The following is a 21,196-nucleotide window of genomic DNA, read 5'->3' as shown; positions in this document are numbered from 1 at the left end:
TGGCACTGTGGGCCCTGCGGTCTTTGTATCAAATGTGCTGAAGGTGTATAAACAAAGACAATTTTCAAGCTTTATTTAATTCATAAAACAGAACAAAAAAATGTGAACTATCTATGAAAAAACCGAGTCAAGCAGTACAATATGAAAAAAGCCCTACACAGGAGAAAAGAACATGACACACAGAGACTGTGAGAGCAGAGTCCTCTTTCACTTTTAGCTTTCAATTCTTCATCTTTATAATGAAGATATCGACCATTCACTGGACATTGTTACTGACAGTGTCAGTAACAAAGTGGTGATAAATAATAACACTGAATGTGTTATTAGCCCTTAAACATGCAATCAGAATTTTGAGCAAGAGTTGTTCACATTAGGAAGACATAAACGTTTCCTAAAACAAATAATTCATCGACAGCTAATAAAAGCTAACAAACCATCCTGCGATTTCTACTGGAACTGTTCTAATTCCTGCTTATATAACAGCTAACTCTACTTTTCCCTCATTGCACTGCTGATTTTTAAAGTTATGAGAAATCCCGCTATCTGCTCCAAAGTATACAGCAGCATAAAATCAACATTTATTCGGGTGGTTTTTTGGCCTATGATGAGAACCATTTCATTTTGATCTCCAAAGGATTACGGTGCAATACCATATCTCTGATTTGCAGTACCTGTCATAGCCAGACATGCTTGTAAATAGTCTGTTTTTCATACGAATAAGGGGGATTGTTATAGTCTGAAAGCTGCAAAGACATGAAAGGTTTCCTGCATACAAAAATACAACAAACCTGGATTTAGGGATTAATGTGAAACCTGTAGTAAAAAAGTCATTTCATACTAAAACACACATTGTAGCTCCAGTAAATACAAATCAACACAAACAATCAACAAACCAGACCTGGCTGAAAGTGTAAAACAAATCCATTCAAATATTCACAAGTTGCTTGGGTTAATATAATCTGGTGACTGTAAGCAAAAACCCTCTTGCCACTCGGCAGCTATGTAACATTTATTCTAAAAAACTGCATGTAAAGAATCTCATCAAATTATGTTTAAAATTGTTACATTTCTTTGCAGATTTTGTCCCATCACAAAGTTTTTCAAAAGCTTTTTACTCTCTGGGAGTTTTTTTTCTAACACCATCTTTAGTTTTGGGAATTTCTCTCAGAATTTGTTGAGCTTCTTGTCTCTCTCTCTCTCTCTGGCGCTCTTACAATGCCGCTGCTGTAAACACTTCTATATAACAGTGCCGTATTCGCTGGATATTTAAAGGAAAATATAAAGCACATTACACTGGCATTTGAATATTGCACATTAACAGGCAGCGAGTGCTAATATAAACACTGGATAACGTCACAGTGTAATTTGACAGTACATTTTCTTTTACAGCAACGTTTTTACTACTGGTTATTTGATTATCCAGCATAATCAAACCAAGTCATATGAATGGCTTCTGACTCTTTCCCAGGTCTGTTTCAATAAATACGTATGTAGTGACAAATCTCACAGTTGCCAGGTTTATACAGCCATTTGTAAATTGCTCAAGAATCTGTGTAGCTCAGTATCGAAATGAGTCACTAAATACTTTTTTTCACACTGAAAAATGAAAAGAGAAAAACATCAGAAGATGGGGGCAAAACCAGATGTTCATTTTTTTTCTCAATTCAATTTAAATGAATAATCTGACATGGCAGAAATTCGTAGTCTTGTAAGGTGTCCTGGAAGCAACAGCAGTAGTGACAACACCAGTCATTTACAGCACAGTAGTAATAATAATAATAATAATAATAATAATAACTATTAAAATTCAACTCAGCAGACTGCTAAAAGTTGCCCATCACTTTTCATATGGGACCACATTCAAAACCAGACCTTAAGCCCTTCACTGAGGAAGCATTGAAAGACTCAAAATTACAGAGTAGGAGTTGGTTTGTACAAAAAGCTGCAGTTATAGCTGTCCAAGCCTAGAAAATATGTCAAAATGCAAACTTCAGAGCACAAAGTAATAATATTAATGTCACTTTTTTTGTTGTTGCATGCACTGGAAACTCAGAAGGATCTGTTAATTAATCCAAATGGATCATTTAACATTTACTAAGTAAAAGTCTGTGAGTGAAAAAGTTCAGACACTGTCTCTGAAACCAAAACAATTGAACCTGATAGAGTGGAAGGGGGTGACAGATGGCAGGAGTTGAAGGTAGCCCTGGTTTCTACACATTTGTCCGACACTTTGGGAAAATGGGTCCTCCTTCAAGCCTTCTCTTTCTTACTGTAGACAGAGGGAAAATGGAAGGTTACAGGAGAAAGAAAGATGAAAGACAACATCAACCTCATCATCTTAAGCAACAGCACAGCAAAGCTGACCTCTTTAACTGACAGGAAGCAAGATAGCTGACAAAAAAAGCAAGGCAAAAAGAACATCACAACAAATTGGTGGCTGCAACGTGTAAGAAGAGTTCTTTGTGAATAAATACACAGGACAAACGTAAGCAAGTGGAAAGAACAGGACAGCGTCTTCTTAAACGTGATTACTTTGTGGTTATTGTGCACAATAAAACAGAATATATGTTCAGCTCTGAAGAAAATTCTGTCTCAAGATCACGTGATAATGCATGTTCAACAACCAGAAACTAATTACTAAAAGGTGATCAGAGACTCCATGAGAGTCCTGTGGGTCCACTTTTGGGGCTTTGGAAAGGAGTGAAAAAACAGGAGGAACCAAATTCCTCCAAAAATGCAGATGAAAAGAGCAGAAAGACCAAAGACTAATCACTCAAAGTCAGTATAGAAAAATACAGCATAATTTCAAAGTCAAATTCTGTGCTATGAGATTCTTTCTTTTTTTATACAGGTAGTTATCTCATCTACATGTTTCCAGAATTGCAAGATTTTTGCACTATTTCAGGAATGCCGTGGGACTAAAGAGCAGTCTCCGTAAGCTAGAGATGATTAAAAGAGTGAAGATGTGGACAAGCAATAGAAACTCTCAGAAGAGTATGACAGAAGGCAGCAGAGCTTCCGGTAGTACGGAAAAGAACCGGGAGATGTTGGCAGCAGAAAGGCAAGGCTGAGCGGTCATACAGTGTGTGACTGTACTGTACTTTTTTTTTTTTTTTACTTAGTCTTAGACTTGAACTTTTTCCCAAAGGCCCTCTCCAGCTCAGGGACAGATAGAGTGAGGGTGAAAGAGCCGTCTGTCTCCGACCTGACGACCCGGGCTTAAAGATGACGTGGGGAAGAGAAAGCATCATAAATGATGTAAAGTGGTTTTGAACATTATATATATACACAAAATACAAGAAGATAGTAAGACCATTTAAAACAAAACACAAACAAAATCATATCCACATCTAATTTAGTTTTGAAGCTACATTCTGTAGCGTGAATGTTACAGCAATCGAGTCAGAGAGGATTTATTCTGCCCTAGTTTGTTGTACAAAGTAAATATTTTGGGGGAAAAAAGTTGGAAATCAGGTCAGCAAACACAACAATTACTGGTAAAATTTGTGCATGACAGGAAACACTCCACTCACTCGCTTCATTATGTTCTCTCTCACGCTCACAGGCTTTTCTTAGTGCTGAGGTCATAACTCAGGAAGGTACTGTTATGATTGGCTGAGGCTGTTTGGCAGCTCTACTGAGTAACCAACTGATGATATCACTCTCATTCTTCTATTAGCCTCTGATTGAAGTAGAACTCAAGGAGATATAGTGATGATAAAGTGCACTCGTGCCCATACTAACGTCTAACTCTGCCAAATGAAACATTACAAAAAGACATAACTAAAAGAATGAAAATAATATTACTTGAGTATTTACTTGACGTTCTGTCAGTTCGAGACCTAATGCCACATCCATACAGTGATCATGCAGGTGTGTGTACCCACCCAGGTCATTGTTGTTCATCATGGCATTGGAGCCCCGGAGGCGTGGACCCTGCTGGGTGAAATGATACCCAAACTTCAGCAATGTGGTGTTTTTCTCCAGCATGTTGGCTATTTCCATCTCCACTTTGTTGCCTAAGGGCTGACTCTGGAGTTCACAGAGAGTGCAGGAAAGGATGGTGGAGAGAGGAAGACGAGAGAGGAGTAGATGATTAAAGGCAAAAAAAAAAAAAAAAATCAGTGGTGGGATTGAGGGTTTAAAAAAAAAAAAAGTTGATTTCAATCAATAACTGGACTTGAAAAGCAAAAAAGAAAGGGCCAAGAACAAGGAGAGAAATAAAAGTAGGCATTAGTGGGCAATGAGTCACAGATGTCCAACTATGGCATATGAGACATTGCAATGCAATCAGCGAGCATTAGACCAAAGTGGCAATGATGAACTGTGTACACTGCATGACACATACATACTGTTCCAGTGTGTTTAAATCTGTCTGTACTCTATGGAGGGTGTGAGCTTTTACCTGATTGTCTATCTTGAGCTCCAGTAGTGTGGTGTTATTCTGCAGCGACTCTATGAGGGCCAGGATTCCAGTCCCTGTTATGAAGTTGGACTCAACGTTCAGACTCTTGAGCATCGTGTTAACTTTCAACATCTCTGCCAGGGCCTGAGAAAACACACAGCACTTTGTATTCAGGAGCAGCTTTGAAGCCAGGCTGCTCTTGTCAGGCTTTCGTTGTGGTTTGGTCCCCGTTTTGATTTTGATTTGGTTTTTCTTCTGTTCATATTGTACAAATGTCTCCACTGTTTCCTACTCTTAGTCTCTGTTTTGTCTGTGTTAGTTCCCTCGTCTTGCTTGTTTCCATCTCCTGCTTCATTTTGGTAACTGCTATTCCTTGTGCGTCATCTGTGCCCTCACTTCCTGTCTTTGTTTTTCTTCTCATTTCCTGCTTGTTTCCATCTGTGTCTTCGCCTATCCGAGTTCCTTCCACTGTGCTATCTGCCACTTATGTCCACCTATGTCTCATTCTAAAATCTGGCCACTGAGTATATGCAAGTCTTTTCTTTTTTTGGGGGGGTGGCTGTAGCTCAGGTGGCACAGCAGGTCAGCCACTAATCAGAAGGTCGGTGGTTTGATCCCTGGCTGCATGCCAAATATCCTTAGGCAAGATACTAACCCCGTGTTTGCCTACTGGTGGTGGTCAGAGGGCCCGGTGGCGCCTGTGTCCGGCAGCCTCGCCTCTGTCAGTGCGCCCCAGGGCAGCTGGGGCTACAATGTAGCTTGCCATTGCCTGTGTGTGTGAATGACTGAATGTAGTGTAAAGCGCTTTGGGGTCCTTAGGGACTGAGTAAGGCGCTATACAAATGCAAGCCATTTACCATTTTCCCTTTGTCTGATCATCTGCTTGACTCCACATGTACTCCTATTTGCGTCACATTTCTTTTCTGTATTGTTGGGACGAATTTTCCTTGTTGCCTTGAGTTTGGATATCTTGCTCTTGTTCTGCAGAGCTTTTTCTTCTTTTTGTTTACGCCCTGCTTTTTTACCCTCTTGGTGTATTTTGATCTGTTTAGGAGGAACTTTGTCAAACCACATGTTTATTTTAATCTTCATATTGTTTGTCAAAATAGGACTCATCCCCATTAATGATAAAAAGTGAAAAACTGGGAAGCTGTTAAGATAAAAAGGGAAGAGAACTGAAAAAAAAAAGCAAGTTAGGTTGAAAAGCATTAGACTTACAAATGCTACAGGGTCATTGCTCCTTGTTCCTACAATACTGAACCTCTCCACCACTGTGTTCTTCATCAGAGCCTCGGCATATGCCTTCAGAGTTGGGATAGGAATATTCTGGGTGCAGAAAAACAAAAAATTAAATGTTGGAAAAACTTATTTCTATGTATTTTTGCATTTTCCCTTGTCATAAACAGTAAAAAAAATATTAATTGCTGTGATTCATAAAGAAACAAATGCTTGAAGTTTATGTATAAAACTTGAAACCAAATCCAATATACATCCAAATTTAAATATAATTTTTATAATAGATATAGATTATTAAACCTGCACTGTCTCTCTCTTTTTTTTTTTAACACAACCCAGCATTCTTACCTTGATGTTATTGAGGTTGACTTCTACCAGGTCGGGATCATTCCTCTTTACTCTCAACAGAGTTTCCTCTACATCAGTGGAGTTGGGCTCCTCATCAGGGACTGGCTTGTACTGGGTACACTGGATCACACCTGGGGTGCAACACACGTATAATATAAAAATATATTTACAAAATCAGACTGCTGATGGATAAATTTGCTTTACTCAGGGTCTGATTGGACTAAATCTCATTTCAAAAGCAGCACAAAAAATAACCTCTCCATTAAGTAGTTGACTCAATTTCTGAATCTGCGACTCTAAACACTGTAAACAGCATTTTCTGGATGATTGCTTGAGACTTTGCTTGTGTCAAGCAAAGAGAACACATTTATTTGGTGAAAGTATAGTTTTCCACATTCAGTGTTGCTTTTGGTCGTGGAGTACTCTGCTGGTTCAGAAATGCTGTTCTTCTTCTCCATGCTTGCCCCCTTTTTTATGGTAATCCAGGCTAAACATCTGTGTAGCTTCACATTTATTTTACTGACAGGGGATTGGTATCAATCTTAAGAAGGTGATTAAGCGTACTTCCAACGATAGTTTTTTGCAGAGCACAGTACAGGCAGAGTATTAGTATTTGGCTACAATAACCTCAGGAGATTTTCAAAATGATATTTTTTATACTTTGCAAAAGCTGCACAGAGTACCTCGTTGTAAGTGCTCTGCAGCAGAAGATCTAAAATACGGAAAAACTAGAATCCGTTTGGTTTACCAGCACGAGAAATGTGCACCTACTTTAGTAATGGATTGCAAATCTCTGAGATTCAGTCATTAAGGTTAATATGGACCAATGCTTTTGTAAAAAGGGTTTTTGTGCCCTCCTCTGTATCACTACTCAAAACAGAGTGACAACTTCAGCAGGAGACTGTGGGTTGCTTTATAAGGTAGTCATATTTGGATGTGAGATGCTCAGTCTCTGTTTAGAGCTGGAAGTGTAACTATAGGATGAGCCACCACACAAGATAAACAATAGCTCATTAACCTGTGAAGGAGAGCTAAAAGTAATCCCACAATTCAATCGTTTACACGATGTAGCATAACATGAAGTGCAAACAGATGAACCAGCGATAGTGTATTCCTGGCAGGATAATAGCAAAATGTATGTGTGCTTATACTCTTTTATCTACCTATCTATTTTACTTTAACCTGTTTTACATTATTTGTGCATGTATCAAGTGCAAAACAGAAAAAATATGAGCATACACTGTTTTTGGTAAAATAAACATTCTGCAAACATGAGATCACACTTTATTCCAATCCAACTGCAGCATTTTTCTTAAATGATGCAATTTTTTTGGTACTAGTTGAGTGATCTGCTTTATTTTAGAGTACTTTTACTTGTTCCTCGAAAGTCCCTATAATTCATGTGTACTTGTGTCCAGTAGTATACATTTCGGTAGGTGAGTGCAAGCGTGTATGTGTTTCACATACTGTTAAGGCCTTGCTTGTTGACTATAGTGCTGCTGGCCAGGGCTTCATAGTACTGCTGGTTACTCATCAGCGTGTGCATGCCCAGGATGGCTGGAAGAAGAGAAGGAGACTGAAGAATGAACATTTGAGAAAAAAAAAGGATCGAGAAAGAGAAAGCAAGAGAGCAGTGCTGACACTGAGTGGACTTATTGATTGGCTTGCAACCTTAGACCAGACCACCATGCACCAGTCGCTTTCAGCATCGCAATCAAGGCAAGCATGAGGAAAAAAAAAAAAGAAAGAAAAAAACCTGCACACTGTATGGATTCAGCTCCCGTGTACTGGCTTTGACTTCTGCAACCACAGCTGACCTTCTGCTCTTAGCAGGCCGAAGCCAAATCAATGTGCAATATACTTTATTTGTTATAAAAAAAATAATGAGATATCAGCCAGCCAAGGCAAAAAAAATCTATGATGTGCTCTGGCAGCAGGAAATCTGAAATATGTTTCCAGCCAAGCAGTTACTCTGAGGACACAATTAACAGAGAGTCTTTGCCTTGTTTCTTTGTCAGAGAGATTGAGAGTATCTGACTGTTTATTCGATTACTGAATGCAGTGAAGTGCGTGTATTGCAACAAGCTAAGAGGCTTGTTCACCACGAGCATTTCTCATTTTAAATCTCCGTCTTCTAACAGCAGCAGGGTTGGATAATATTTTTGTCACACATGAAGTATGCATCGTCTTGTAATTACTCTGACAGTGGTTAAAACTAAATGTGTTTACATGGTATAAGTAAGTATACTTCCCACAAAGTCAACTCACTGTCATCATTAATATAATAAGTTCAGCACATTGACTGCAATAACTCAGGCAGGCTAAAAACAAAGAAACAAAACAGACAGAAAAAACCCTGAAACATCAGCAACACTGTTTTAATGGCAGCTCGAGTTTCTCCTGATGGTATGGACATCGAAAAAGTTATTATTTTATATTTTAAGGCAAAGAAAAATAACTTCAAACACTATTCAGACAAAATCCAGCAAATGACAATAACTGCAGTGTGTAAAGCAGAGCTGCGTCATATCACATCATACCTGCTATAGCGGTGTCATGCACTTACATTCCCAACTGCCGCCACCTGCAAGCTGCAAGCTGATAAAACACTGGGTGTTTTCTACATCGTCATTAATATCATTTTTACAATTTTTTGTGATGTAGCTTACATCGTCCTTCCCCACTATGCAAAAAAATGTACCAGCAGGTCCACTCGCCCTGCATGAACCAAGTTTTTTGTTAAATACAATGCACGGTCCACACATGCAACAATACGACTACAAAGTAAAACAAAAAGCACAAATGTCACAGAAGACCAGTGTTGTTCCATGCAGGACTATGTGCAGCGTACAGATACCCTGGACGGAGATGAACTAATAGATAGAAAGATCCAGAAAATGAAGGTACGGATGATGATGATGAAGAGTTGAACGGTAAGAGTGGAATGAAGATGAAAGGAGTGCTAGAGGAAATGAGTGAAAGTTAGATTAACAAGGGCTAGTTACACCTATGGTAGTCTACTTACATTCATTAGTGAGAGCATGCCTAAAACCTTCATATAGAAATATATAGAAACAACTCTTGAAATGGAGAAAAGTTACAGTTCAGCTACATGTGCAGACGTAAAATCCAATTAAACTTAAGTACTTTTATTTGTTCATTTTCTTGGAAAAATTTGCCTACAGAGAGATGTTGTGTGATAGTTACCTGCAATATCACAGAGTTCAGCATCGGTAGCACTGGACAGGGCTTCTTCTAACTCCGGCTCCAGAGTCACAGACTCTATGATTGGATCCACTCTTGTTTTAGGCACCCAGGCTTTCCCTGCAATATGAGGGGATATATTTTATGCAAAGTAAGTGACTGCAAGCACTACTATTACAATGACAATTATCAGTAACTTTAATTTAGCATTTAGCTTACAAGTTACATTTGACAGACTCCAGTTTTTTCCTGGATTTTTGTCAATTTAGGGACCTCTATGGCTACAGATTTGCTTCTTAAGTAGCATTTTTTCTCAAAATGACCCAAAATTTCTATACATTCTGTGTGGTGTGACCGCATGTAGTGGAAATGCAGCTTCATAGTATATGCACTGAATTTCTCTCTAAGGTTGAATTTGTTGAACTGCTGTGTATTGAGGTTATTAAAGTTAAAAATATAACTAAAAACTAAAGTAATAAAAACTGAAACTAGGCATGAACACATATTTTTGTGAACTAAAATGAAAAAACAAACAAAACTACACCTTTGGAAAAAAATAAAACTGATGGAAAAGATTTTGTGAATTTGGAAAACTAAACTAAAATACAATTACAGATGAAATGTGTTTTCCTTGTCATTTATTATAAACTGCCTGATGAGGATTTGATGAATGCTTCTATTGAGGCCAAAAAGTCGAAAGGTTTGTATTTATATTGTATCTACACTCATTTTTCACAGTTCTTGCCTCTGGCGTTTGCCGTAAATGAAATAATAAGAATTAAAGATTGAAACGAATGAAAGCTAAACATTTTCAAACAATAAAAGCTAAACTGAAACAAGCAAACCCACTCTGGAAACAAACTGAAACTAAACAGAATTAACAAAAAGTCAAAATGAAGTAAAATTAAAAACTAGTAAGAAAATAATAATTTAAAAAAAATCTATGATAACTCTGTGATATATTGTTTTATTTCTTAAAATAATGGCATAAACAACTTTGGATTGTCCCCTCACAGCGAGGTGTGTCAAATCCACTAGACAGTCGGGGTGTTTCTGTGTGACGTTAGCATGTTCTCTCTGTGCCTGTGTGGGTTCTCCTTGGATACTCTGGCTTCCTCCTGCGGTCCTCCCATGTTAGGTTAATTGGACATTCTAAATCGGGTGTAGGTGTGTATGTGAACATGAATGATTGTCTGTCACTCTGTTATTCCTGAAACACAGCAATCATTTTCATTGCTACTACCATTAACAAAGGCTCACTCTTTTGTCATAGAAAGTCATGTATAAAAAAGACAGAACAAAAGCTAAGTAAATGTGAATTACAAAAACAGTGAAGACCATCAACCTGTTAGAACCTATAACTAGTACTGAATACAGTACATACAGTAGTATGGAATTTGAATGTAACTGTCAGTCTAAGGTGAGGACATGTAAGACAAGGTCAGTCCAGTTGCCAAAATCAGTTCTGTTACACAAGCTGTGTGAGGTGAGTATGCTTTCATGTCACACCTGACAAGCGGCTGACTCTAGAAGCCCAGAGATGTCTTTACCGATAGGTTTGCTATGTCTGTATTTGTGTGGCTTGCTCCTCGTGTTTCAGCCAGACATTTTTTCTGATGCTCATATGAACACGTGGCTCTGTGAGAGGAGTTGTGAGAGCAGTTTTTGGAAAGTCACGTGTGACCTGTCTTGGTTAAATGTCATGGCACCGCTGAGGGCACGGCAAATGCTGCGGCAAGTGGAGTGAGTCCCAAAGCAACAACACCAGCAAATCAGAACGTAACAAAAGTCAGAAAAACAGAAAGAAACTTTACAGAGTTTAAAGAGTTTGACATGGCTGAAGTTCTTCACCACCAGTCAAGTCTGTGTCTACGCTGTGGATTTCTGATAAACCGAGTTTTAGTGTTAACACCTGAGCTACAGGTTGGCTGTTTTCACTGATCAATTTGCCTTTTTGAAATCCATCCAAGAGTCCAGAGATATTTGTTTAATTACAAAGTAACACCATCATTTAAATCATGTTTAAGGAAGCTTTAAACAGCTTTCATTTATTAATAATAATAACAATAATATCTTAATAAAAAGATTAATCATGAAAAGATTTGCCTGATTAACTTGATTTTTATTAAACACACCAGTTCCTACCTCTCTTCTCCCCGGTGTAGGGCACCAGGTCTTCTTTGTCAGGATGCTCTTTGGCCTGTTTCTCCAGATGGGCCAGGAGGTTGTCTCTTTGAAACGTCCCTGTTGGTGCTTTCTTTGTCTGGTCCTTCTGGCGCATCCCAGCAGGCAACAATGCATTCTAGACACGGATTAACATTTACAATATGTTGGTATTGCATGTTGGAAAAATAACCCATACTTTTGCTAATTTGACCAGTCTATGTGTGAAGTCTATGTGTGAAGTGTGAAGGAATTTTTCGATGCTTTTAGCCAGACTTGCTCCCTGCTTTACAATTCCGATCCAGCCTAATGTAACTCAACATTCATTCCCCAGAGAATGAATCCTTGAGTTTCCCAAAGTGCCTTTCTACTTATTCTATCATGTTAAAAAGGTTTTCGTTTTTTTTCCCACAGAACTTGGTAGCAGAGACTGTATTACGCTCCAAGAAAGAAGAAAGAAAGAAAATGTACTTTATTGATCCCCGTGGGGAAATTCCTCTCTGCATTTAACCCATTCACTCAGTGAAGCAGTGGGCAGCCATTGGGCGCATGGGAAGCAGTGTGTAGGGACGGTACCTTGCTCAGGGGTACCTCAGGGTAGCTGTTCAGGGGAATCGAACCCCCGACCTTCCGATCATGGGGCCACCACTCTACCTACTGAGCTATCCCTGCTAAGAAGCCAATCACATAGCAACAACTTGGTCTCAATCATGCAGACATGGTCAAGACTACCTGGTGAGGTCTAAATCGAGCACCAGAACTGGAGTCAAAGATGGTTTGAGCGACTTTGAATGTAACATTGTTCTTTTTGCCAGATAGGCTGGTCTGAATATTTCAGTGAGTACTCATCGACTGGGATTTTCCCCACACAGTCATCTCTGCTTTATAGCACAAGACCACACCTGCTGTCAGCTAAGAACAGATGAGATGATGTGAGATGATGCGATTTTTTGCTGCTGCAACATTAACGCTCCATGTCATAAAGTTCAAACCATCTCAGTGATAGTGAGCTCACTGCACACAAATGGCCTCCACAGTCACACGAGCTCAATTGAGCATCTTCAGGTTGCGGTGATGTGCCGACAACAAATCCGAAGCAACTGTGTGATGCTATCGTGTAAACATGGACCAAAATCCCAGAGGAATGTTTCCTGCACCATGTTGAATCTGAGCTACAAAGAATTAAAGCATTTCTGAGTGCTTTAACTAAGTCCAACCAAGTATCTCATATCTCACCTCATGAGGTGTCAAGATGTATGTAGCTTCTGAAAAGTGAAGTGACTTACATCTGCATTCTTTCTAATGGTCAACAGAGGGCAGCTTCTTTGACTGCAAAAGCAGGGCAGTGCAAAGTCTATGATAAAATTACACTAATCAGGCTTTTCAATCACATCCTTCAAGCACAGCATAGCATATCTTTCTTTATATTAGGATTAAAGTCAGTAAGTAGCTGTGTTGGCACCGGATCACTTAGTTTATGTTTCCCTATGTCTCTGTCAGCAGTTATCTCATGCTAAAGTGGTCTCGAACAGGTGCTTATGTGGTTTTATTTTCTTTATCTTGTTCAAACTTCTCTTTTAGTTAAGTCTTGTAATATTTTGAAGCAAAACACAAAGCTAAGAACAAATGACTTTGATTTTTTTCTTCTGTAACAAGTTTTATGAGCTGCTGAGTGAACTGTATGATGTCAGGCCTAGACAGCATGACACTATATAATTCTCTCTCTCTCCTCTAGCTCAACACAGGACCAAGAAATTTCCCAGACCATTAGTGCACACCAAGTTATTTTGAACCTAAAGCAACATTCAAAACCATGCTCTTAGAAGTGCTACTTATAGCTGCATATCTTATCTGCTTCTCAGCACTTAGGGGCCTCCCTTTCTTTATAAGTCTGTTTCTCTTTTTGCTTCTCACTGTTATTCATCTTCAGTCAGACTCTCTCCTTACATTAGGAGCTTCCAAATAATAATCTGGTTGTACAGCAATTAAAAAAAAAAAAACCCAACCGAACATACCCGACACTTTGCGCAGTCAGCACAATCTAAGATATCACCAACACAAAGCTTATATCAGCTTTAGATTACAGCGCTCAGTCCCAGTATTTTATTTTTAACAGCATGAGTCGGCCTCTGTTTCTCTCCCATCAACTAACAGTCACATGTACAATACGTGTGTCTATGTGTCTATGAGCCTGAAGCTGAGACGATATCATTTCAAGATATATGACACATCAAGATTCATTTCAGATACCAGCATATAAAAATGCACAATGCAAATAAAAATGACCACCTGCAACAAATGCAAACAAACATCAGCACAGATTTCAACTTTCTCACGCTCTAATAAACATATCCAATAATACCTGCCAGCAAAACACCACCTCCACCTCCTCAGGAAAATATCCATCTATTCTGTAGCTACAGGCTCTCTACAACTTTTTGAAAATGGGAAGTTGCAGTCTCAGAGCCATTTTGATGGTTTAATCTATGCCAAACTTTTCACTTTGATTGGAACTTTTTCTACGTGTGATTTGTATTAATCCACACAAACAACTGAGTATGAAGCAAGCTTGGGTCAGTACACTTGTGAGGCAGTACTGTGTGTTGTAAAACACAAAATGTTCTTGTAATTGTTGCTGAATAATCAATAATGGCAGACATGCGTGCAAACTTTCAGTCTGTTTACTGGAACCGATGTGGGAAACCGTGCTGGGAATGTTACAGTCAGAGCAAATGGGCACTTTACTGTTGTGTAACAGGTGACCCTCATAAACAGGCACAAACAAGGTAAGGACATACGCACTGCTTCTCTCTGTTTCCTCTGTTTACGTCAGCGAGTCCCTGCAGTCACTCACTGCTGGCATGAGCCTCGCTAACAAACACACACACATATCTACTCCACATTATACCCTTCGAGTCATCCCCTTGGCACTGAGGGGGACTCCGGTCTCTTTATGAGGAGTTAGACATTCATCTGGCAGCTATTGCAGCAGCTGTCCACACCTTGACCCCTGATTTATTACTCGGTGGTCTGTCGGTGGACGAGAATCAAATGCAGAAATAAACATATCATAAAAAGCAGCAGCGAATAAACACGAGTGCTGATGTAGTATTATAAGTGCTTTAGCTGTACTTAATACAAAAGGAGAAATACTTTGAATAACAGGGAAGACTAAACAGTAACAAGAGGTTATTAATTTAAGGTTAGTATTTTACTTTTTCACACTTTCACTCTTCGTTTTTCGTTTGTTTCACCATTTTTACATGTATTACTGAATCAAACCCTGCCGCAGACACAAAAGACCTTCATGTTTAGTTGTAATACTTTTACACAGAGAATCTAATCTGCGCTCAGCAACTTCTAATACAGTCGCGGTCCAAAGTTTGCATAAGCTCATTGTGGTAAATGCTCTAAATGATTTATTTGAATTGATATTTTTCCAGGGTGGAATGAATATACAGCATCTATCTTTAATGACTTCAAAACATAAAAATAAAGAATAAAGAATTTAATTCATTTAGGATTTTCTCTAATTCACACAAGGTCAAAAGTGTGGATTACACCCCAACTAATATTTGGTTAAACGTCCCTTAGAAAGTTGCACCTGGAATAGATGTTAATCAAATTCTTCTAAGCAAAATTGGTGGAGCTCATTTATTTTGGCTCATTTTGTGGCACAGAACCAGCTTTACAGGTTATCCCAAACATTTTCAACATGGTTAAGGCTGGAGGTTCGGGAAGGCCATTAAAGAAGCTTAATGCTGACCTGTTTTATTTGGAACACCCAATTCTGTCCATGTTTAGTCTAGTGTGGAGTAAAGTTGAAGAATTCCATCTATTTGAGTAATGTAACAGTACCACTAGCAGCAAAACAGCCCCAGAGCATGATGCAACCACCACCGTGCTTGAGAGTTGGTACAGTGTTCATAGGTTTGAAAGCCTCATCTTTACTTCTCCAAACATGCCTGTTGCCATTGTGGCCAAAGAGCTCAATCTTTGTCAAATCTGACCAAAAAACCTTTACCAAGAGGGATTTTAACTTGTCCATGTGGGACCCTCTCAGGGCATGGCGATGTAAAAACTGGCTTCCCTGTGCAGTTGGTATTCCAGTAGTTTCTGGTTTCTGGTAACCTTGAACTTGGGGTTTTTCCTGAACAACCATCATCTGAGGGTGACAGTTTGGGTTTTCTTCCAGACCTTGGCAAAGTGGTGACACATCCAGACAAGATGTGCTTGCGCATAACTGTTTTGAATCATCTTGGAATGTGCACTTGTTTAGAAATGGCTCCAAGAGACCTTCCCAACCTGTGCAAATCTACTCTTTTCTATTGCTCTGAGTAGTGACCAACACTCAGAGCAATAGACAACTGCTATGAAACAAATCCTTTTTATGCTGGCAAAGAAAGTACCAGTTGTAGGCCTTGGCTTTGTCAATTTAAAAGAGACTATGGAACCTTCAGCACCGCTTATGAAAAAATGTGAGTGTATGTATATTTTATTTTGTATATACTTTTGCCGGTGTGGATCAGAGGAAATCCAAAATAAATTGCTGCTTGTGCACCCAATTCTTGTTTTTACAAGTCATTAGAGATATATGCTGTTATAATCAGGGGTGCACATAAGTGGTCCGCAGGTGCGCATTCGCTGTCAAAATAAAAGACGCGCACAAGATAAGATGTTGCAACGCACGTTTGCGTACATAAGATTTTCTGGAGGAGGACAGACATTTGTTTAGAACTCTTAAAGATGTCGAAGAAGCTCCTTTAAGCAATTACTTTGGTGTTCCTCCACCTCCAAAGAAATGTCAGAAGGAGTCCGAACTGCAAAAGAACCGCATATTCTCAGAAAAGTAGTTGCAGGAGGTGAGCTGGCTTCAAACAAATGATGAACGCACAGAGATGTGGTGCAGAATATGCCGTGAAAATCCCACTCTAGCGGACAAAAACAGTGCCTTTTATATGGACGCAAACGCGTGTTGCAACTTCTTATCTGGTGCGCGTCTTTTATTTTGACAGCGAATGCGCACCTGCGGACCACTTATGTGCACCCCTGGTTATAATCAATGCACCCTGGGAAAAAATTTCTTAAAGAAATCATTAAAAGCTCAAAAGTATCACGACATTCATTCCCATGATGAGTTTATGTAAACTCCTGACCATAAATGCCATGGCTTTGTAGACTTTTGTTTTCAGTCCTTTCCTTCAAACATATTTTAACAATTACTACTGTACTACCACTATAAAAACTAAGATTTATGTTATTTTAAAAACAGAAATTACCAGCTAACAGCAACTCAAACGAAAGCACACTGCAGCTCCAGTGATATACAATGTGATACATTACATCGTGCTGTCTGCTGAGCATGTATGCCCCCATTAATCCCCACTGATACCAGCATACTGACATAGCTTCTCCTTATGGACTTCAATGTTATAAGCTTACATCAGGATCCAGCTCCTCTAATTCATCCTCTAACCGCTGCAACTCTTCTTCTGACAGTTTCTTCAGCAGCTCGTCCTCGTCTATGTCTCTGTACTTCTCCATCTCCTTCCTCAGAAGTGCCATTGTGGACAGCACACCTGGGGGGGAAAGAAGAGTACAATATCTTGGAAAACAACAGAAATAAAATATTTACACATCAATTATGAGCAATGATGGCAATCAATTTGAGAGTTATACTGTTTGAGGGAATATACGTGGCAATAAAGCATAACCGTATTTATCATTTTCTTGTATTCTCTTTGCTCTTTGTTATTCTTGGGATGTGTTCAACATGTGAGGCATATTCAAACTGTTCTCTCACTTCAGCAACGCCTCCAAATGAAAAAGGCAAACTGTAGGAGATCAGGAGCCTAGATTATATCTATGGATGGAAACAACCAAGAAGTGAGTAATTAAAATGAATGTTGGAATAACAGTGGGTTTGAAGGATCAGAGAAAAGCAACACAATGCTTTAACAGTGGAATTCAGAAGACAGACTGACCTTAATGACCCCCACCTCGGGTAAAATAACAGCAAAGGCAGCCAAGTGCCCGTAGCCCTCTTGGGAAAGCAATTACACCTGAAAGAGGCACAAGTAAATAGTGTGAAGAGAGATTAATAGCTCGCAGAATTAGAAAACAATAGTACGTCATGAACATGGAAAGAAGTGAAACATCATATTTCTCTGCTTGTCATCTCTTCTCTACTACTCCGATTTCTCAGAAAGCAACTGTCCGGAAATACAGAAGGCTTGAAAATACGAAATTCATTGAGTGCAAAAGAAATGTATGAGAATTTGTCAAACATTTTCACTGGTAATGCTTTAAATGTTCTTCTTTCCATTTCTCTTATATCGTCACAGAGTTTTTGAGAGCTGTTGGAGTGTTCATTTTCATGTCCTCAAAAGGTTTCCATGTGCCACACTCACATCTTTAGATTAAATATGACGCTACAGCCAGCAGGTTAGTACAACTTAGCACAGAGTGGAAAGATAAAAAGCGCTAACCTAGGCCTTCTCAAAGCTAACAATTCCCATCTGCCAGCAAATATACAATTAAGCTGTTAACAGAATTGCTAGATGGAACTGCTCCTAGCCAAGACAAGTCTGGTATATAACTGCATCTTTAAGCTTTTATGCAGGTTTTTGAATGACTTAATACTAAATATGAATGAGTTTACAAATGCAGACAGGTGAACAAACTGCACCGTTAATTATTATTTAAGGAGAAATATTTTGAAGCCTTCCTAGGTGTTTTATTGTTCTTCTCTGCAAGAATTTTTCCATTTATTTGTCACCATTTCAATTTGATTCAATTAGACAAAAAACAGTTGTCTGATTGAATTGGATTTGCTTACAAGTTTTCACCTATTTGCTTGACACTTGGTAATTTTGCACATATCCTGCTGCTGATCATCTGCTTATTTTCTCCAAGTGTTGCCCTGAAAACTTTATAAATGTTGGATAGGTCAAATATGCTGTCCGTAAACGTGTCTTGCTCTTGTTTCTTTCTCAAACAGCTATGAAGACTCATTCCAAATCTTGCTCTCGAACTCTGTCTTGGCTCTGTGACCAGATGACTGAAAATGGATGAGCTGCAGTGGAACATTTGTGGACCAGAGCACCAAACACTGGGCGCGCACACGGTCACTAAGCCCCAAGTTCCTTAAAGCTGTAGTTCAGACTCTGACAAGTGTTGAGCTGCTACCGATGGATGCCCACATAGCAACATTAACTATAACTTCACTGAGCTTGTATCAGGCGATGGGAATGATCTCAAATTAGGCAGAAAATATTGAGCTGGAGCTCAAAGTGCAGAAAATTGTGTTTTTGAGGAGCACAAATGTGAAAGAAAGCTTATCTTTTTGATCTTAGCGATGTCACCAAGTGTGCTTTGGCTTTAATCCTAAAAAGCGGGGTCAAGCGTGTTGTTCTTTTGTTCTGCTTTCTCTTTTCACTCCATGTCAAGACAAGTTTCCAAAACCAGAGATGAAGAACTGGGCTGCACTCCAAATAGCACTGCAAGCCCACTGGAAGACTGCAACCTGTTCTGATGATATCGAACAGACACTTGCCTGTATTTAGAACATTTCTATAAGCCTCTGCTTCATTACAGGACATTCACTGGGCAGAAAGAGCAAAACAACTAAAAATGACCTGAACCAGAACGTACCCTCTGCAGTCATAAACATCTAACTTGCCTCTTGCCCTTGAAAGCAGGCCTATCCAATCCTTAAGCGTCTAAGAATAGCCCACTGATACGGGATAATTAATCAAGTCAGATATGTGTAAAACCTTGGGAGGGCAACTGGTCTTGCATGAGCACAGCCTTTCACTAACTGAGAGCAGAAGATAAAAATATTTCAGAATAAAAGTCTTTTTAAAACTGTGTGTATACAAGTTAGCTACTCCTGGGTGAAGGCAAGATTTTTTTTTTCAGTCATGAAGTACGCAGACATTTCTGCAATATTCACAAATGCTCTCAGAGTGAAGAAAACTGAAATATTCATCACAGAAATAAGCTCATGCAGCAATATTAAAGTAACTTGATTTTTCTTTTTGCAACTCCTCGTTAACTGCTTTCAAACAGCATACAAATGGTACGTGAAGCCTTTGTTGCCATCTTCTACAGGCTGCTGAAATGACCTCCACAACATCTTTGTGCATAACTACTTCACAGATTCACATTCAAATATAAGCATAACTCTACATATCTAAAAAAGTAAATTAAAAGTGATTTTAATTGATTAAATTACCCCAAACATATCTTAGCTGCTCAGTTTGTTCTAGGTCTGATGCTGAAATGGAATAAAACTACAATAATCACACTTAACTCTGCTCATTTTTGAGAAAGTAGAAGAATTAAACCCTAATTTTGTGCCACACAATCTAAAGGAAAGATAGCAGTTGTAAAAATTGCACAGATATCTGAAATGTCCCAGCAGACAACAGCTGAGAGACAACTGTTCTCCTTTACTCAGCCACATGTCACAATGCATGTGGCAGAAAATAAGCTCTGTGGAAAGGATGGCGTGTTTTATTACTGGCACTCCAAAGAAAAGACAGTTTGGTTCGTAGATTTAGACCTGGCATTGAGGTGTGCATACAACCAAAACCATTAAAGGCCACACGTTAAATAATCCTTCATTTTGCTGAGGACATCTGTGGCCACTGTTTTTTTTTTTTGTTTTGTTTTTTGCTTTGGGGCCAGCACAGAGTCATATATCATGATCTGTATACCAGACCAAGTAGCTCACTTGCTACCTTGGACCTGGGGTCAGGCCATTTGTTCATTCTGCAGAGGTCAAAGTGTCATAATGTTTTTGTTAAGTGTAATATCACCAATGAGTGCTGTTATACTCCAGCTGATAATATAATACATGGCTAAACCAGGAGGTAAACAGCAGACTTCTGAAGCACCATTAAGAGCTGTGCTCATAAAATAAAAATGACTGACAAACAGAAGTTCCACAGCTTAGTTATTTCTAGAGTGGATGTGTGGAGGTCACAGAAAACCAGCAACTTTTGTATACTTCGGAACTCCTGTTTCTGCAAAGTTGTAATAACTTTAAAAATTAAATTAAAAGCTGTAGTTATGATTGGTCCAAATACAATCACAATAAAATAAAAATAAAAAAACCCACCCAATCTGCATCTTTCAGTTTAATATTTAACCTGCAGCAGCCAAATGATGAAAAACAGAAACAGGGAACTTATAATTGGTGTTCATTTTTTCTAGAAAACCACTTTCCCACTTTAAGTAAATGTTAAACTAATCCGGTTCACGGTTTTAACACGGAGAAGTGACCTTAACTTATTTGACTGCTTTGCTGCCCGCAGTAAAATATATGCATTAATTTCCCTACCTCCTCCAGCGCTATTTATAGCCGGCTGGTCCCGCTGGGTGACAGCAACGAATACTTTGACCAGATATGGTTTCCTTCACAGCCGCCTGGAGTCGCAGCAGTGCGAAGCACGGTCCGCTGCAAGCGCGCAACTCCGGGAATCCGCCAAATTTCCCCTAAATCAAACCGTCCATGACCCGCGGACAATCTTGAATCCAGAAGATTTCAGCGCTCACAAAGTTTCCTCCCCCGGCTCTGGTCGACTCTCTGTGGACCTGTTGGGACTGAATCTCATCTCCAGCAAAGGGCAAACCAAACTTTTGGGGAAGAGATCCTCCTCCTCTCCTCGCTCACGGCTGCTGTGTCACTCCTGTGATGTCACGAAGATGCGCTGCCTCCATTATCGGACAATGGTTCACTATGTAGCGTAGCTCACGATAACGTTTATGGTTTACATTAAAGCTGCAAGAGTCTGGGTAGGATATCGGTTAGTTTGGTGACTGTTAACCGCTTAA

The 21,196-nt window shown here is 39.2% G+C and overlaps 1 protein-coding gene across 3 annotated transcripts; it reads right to left on the bottom strand.

Moving 5' to 3' along the window:
- Positions 1 to 61: 61 nt before the first annotated feature.
- tmod1 (tropomodulin 1) lies at positions 62 to 21,011 on the bottom strand. Of its 3 annotated transcripts, XM_085277380.1 has the most exons (13): positions 20,703 to 21,011; positions 17,341 to 17,418; positions 17,160 to 17,219; positions 16,799 to 16,935; positions 11,339 to 11,495; positions 9,197 to 9,313; positions 7,457 to 7,546; positions 5,990 to 6,120; positions 5,624 to 5,731; positions 4,406 to 4,549; positions 3,888 to 4,032; positions 3,119 to 3,218; positions 62 to 2,269 (listed from the first exon to the last, which is right to left on the bottom strand). In XM_085277380.1, exons 4-13 carry the CDS (start codon positions 16,919 to 16,921, stop codon positions 2,251 to 2,253), a joined length of 1,134 nt encoding a protein of 377 aa, XP_085133506.1. In that variant the 5' UTR covers positions 16,922 to 16,935; positions 17,160 to 17,219; positions 17,341 to 17,418; positions 20,703 to 21,011; the 3' UTR covers positions 62 to 2,250. The 3 variants fall into 3 exon arrangements, with proteins under 3 accessions (XP_085133506.1, XP_085133505.1, XP_085133507.1); XM_085277379.1 differs by lacking the exon at positions 17,160 to 17,219 and having other exon boundaries at positions 20,703 to 21,010; XM_085277381.1 differs by lacking the exons at positions 3,119 to 3,218; positions 17,160 to 17,219 and having other exon boundaries at positions 20,703 to 21,006.
- Between the last annotated feature and the right edge of the window lie 185 nt (positions 21,012 to 21,196).

The sequence above is a fragment of the Mchenga conophoros genome, linkage group LG6 (assembly GCF_057382185.1).
Source record: "Mchenga conophoros isolate Kocher_MC1m ecotype Shallow Benthic linkage group LG6, M_conophoros_male_GT1.1, whole genome shotgun sequence".
Classification (NCBI taxonomy): domain Eukaryota; kingdom Metazoa; phylum Chordata; class Actinopteri; order Cichliformes; family Cichlidae; genus Mchenga; species Mchenga conophoros.
Note: the sequence above shows the minus strand (reverse complement) of the source record. Positions and strands in the feature narration are given on the sequence as shown.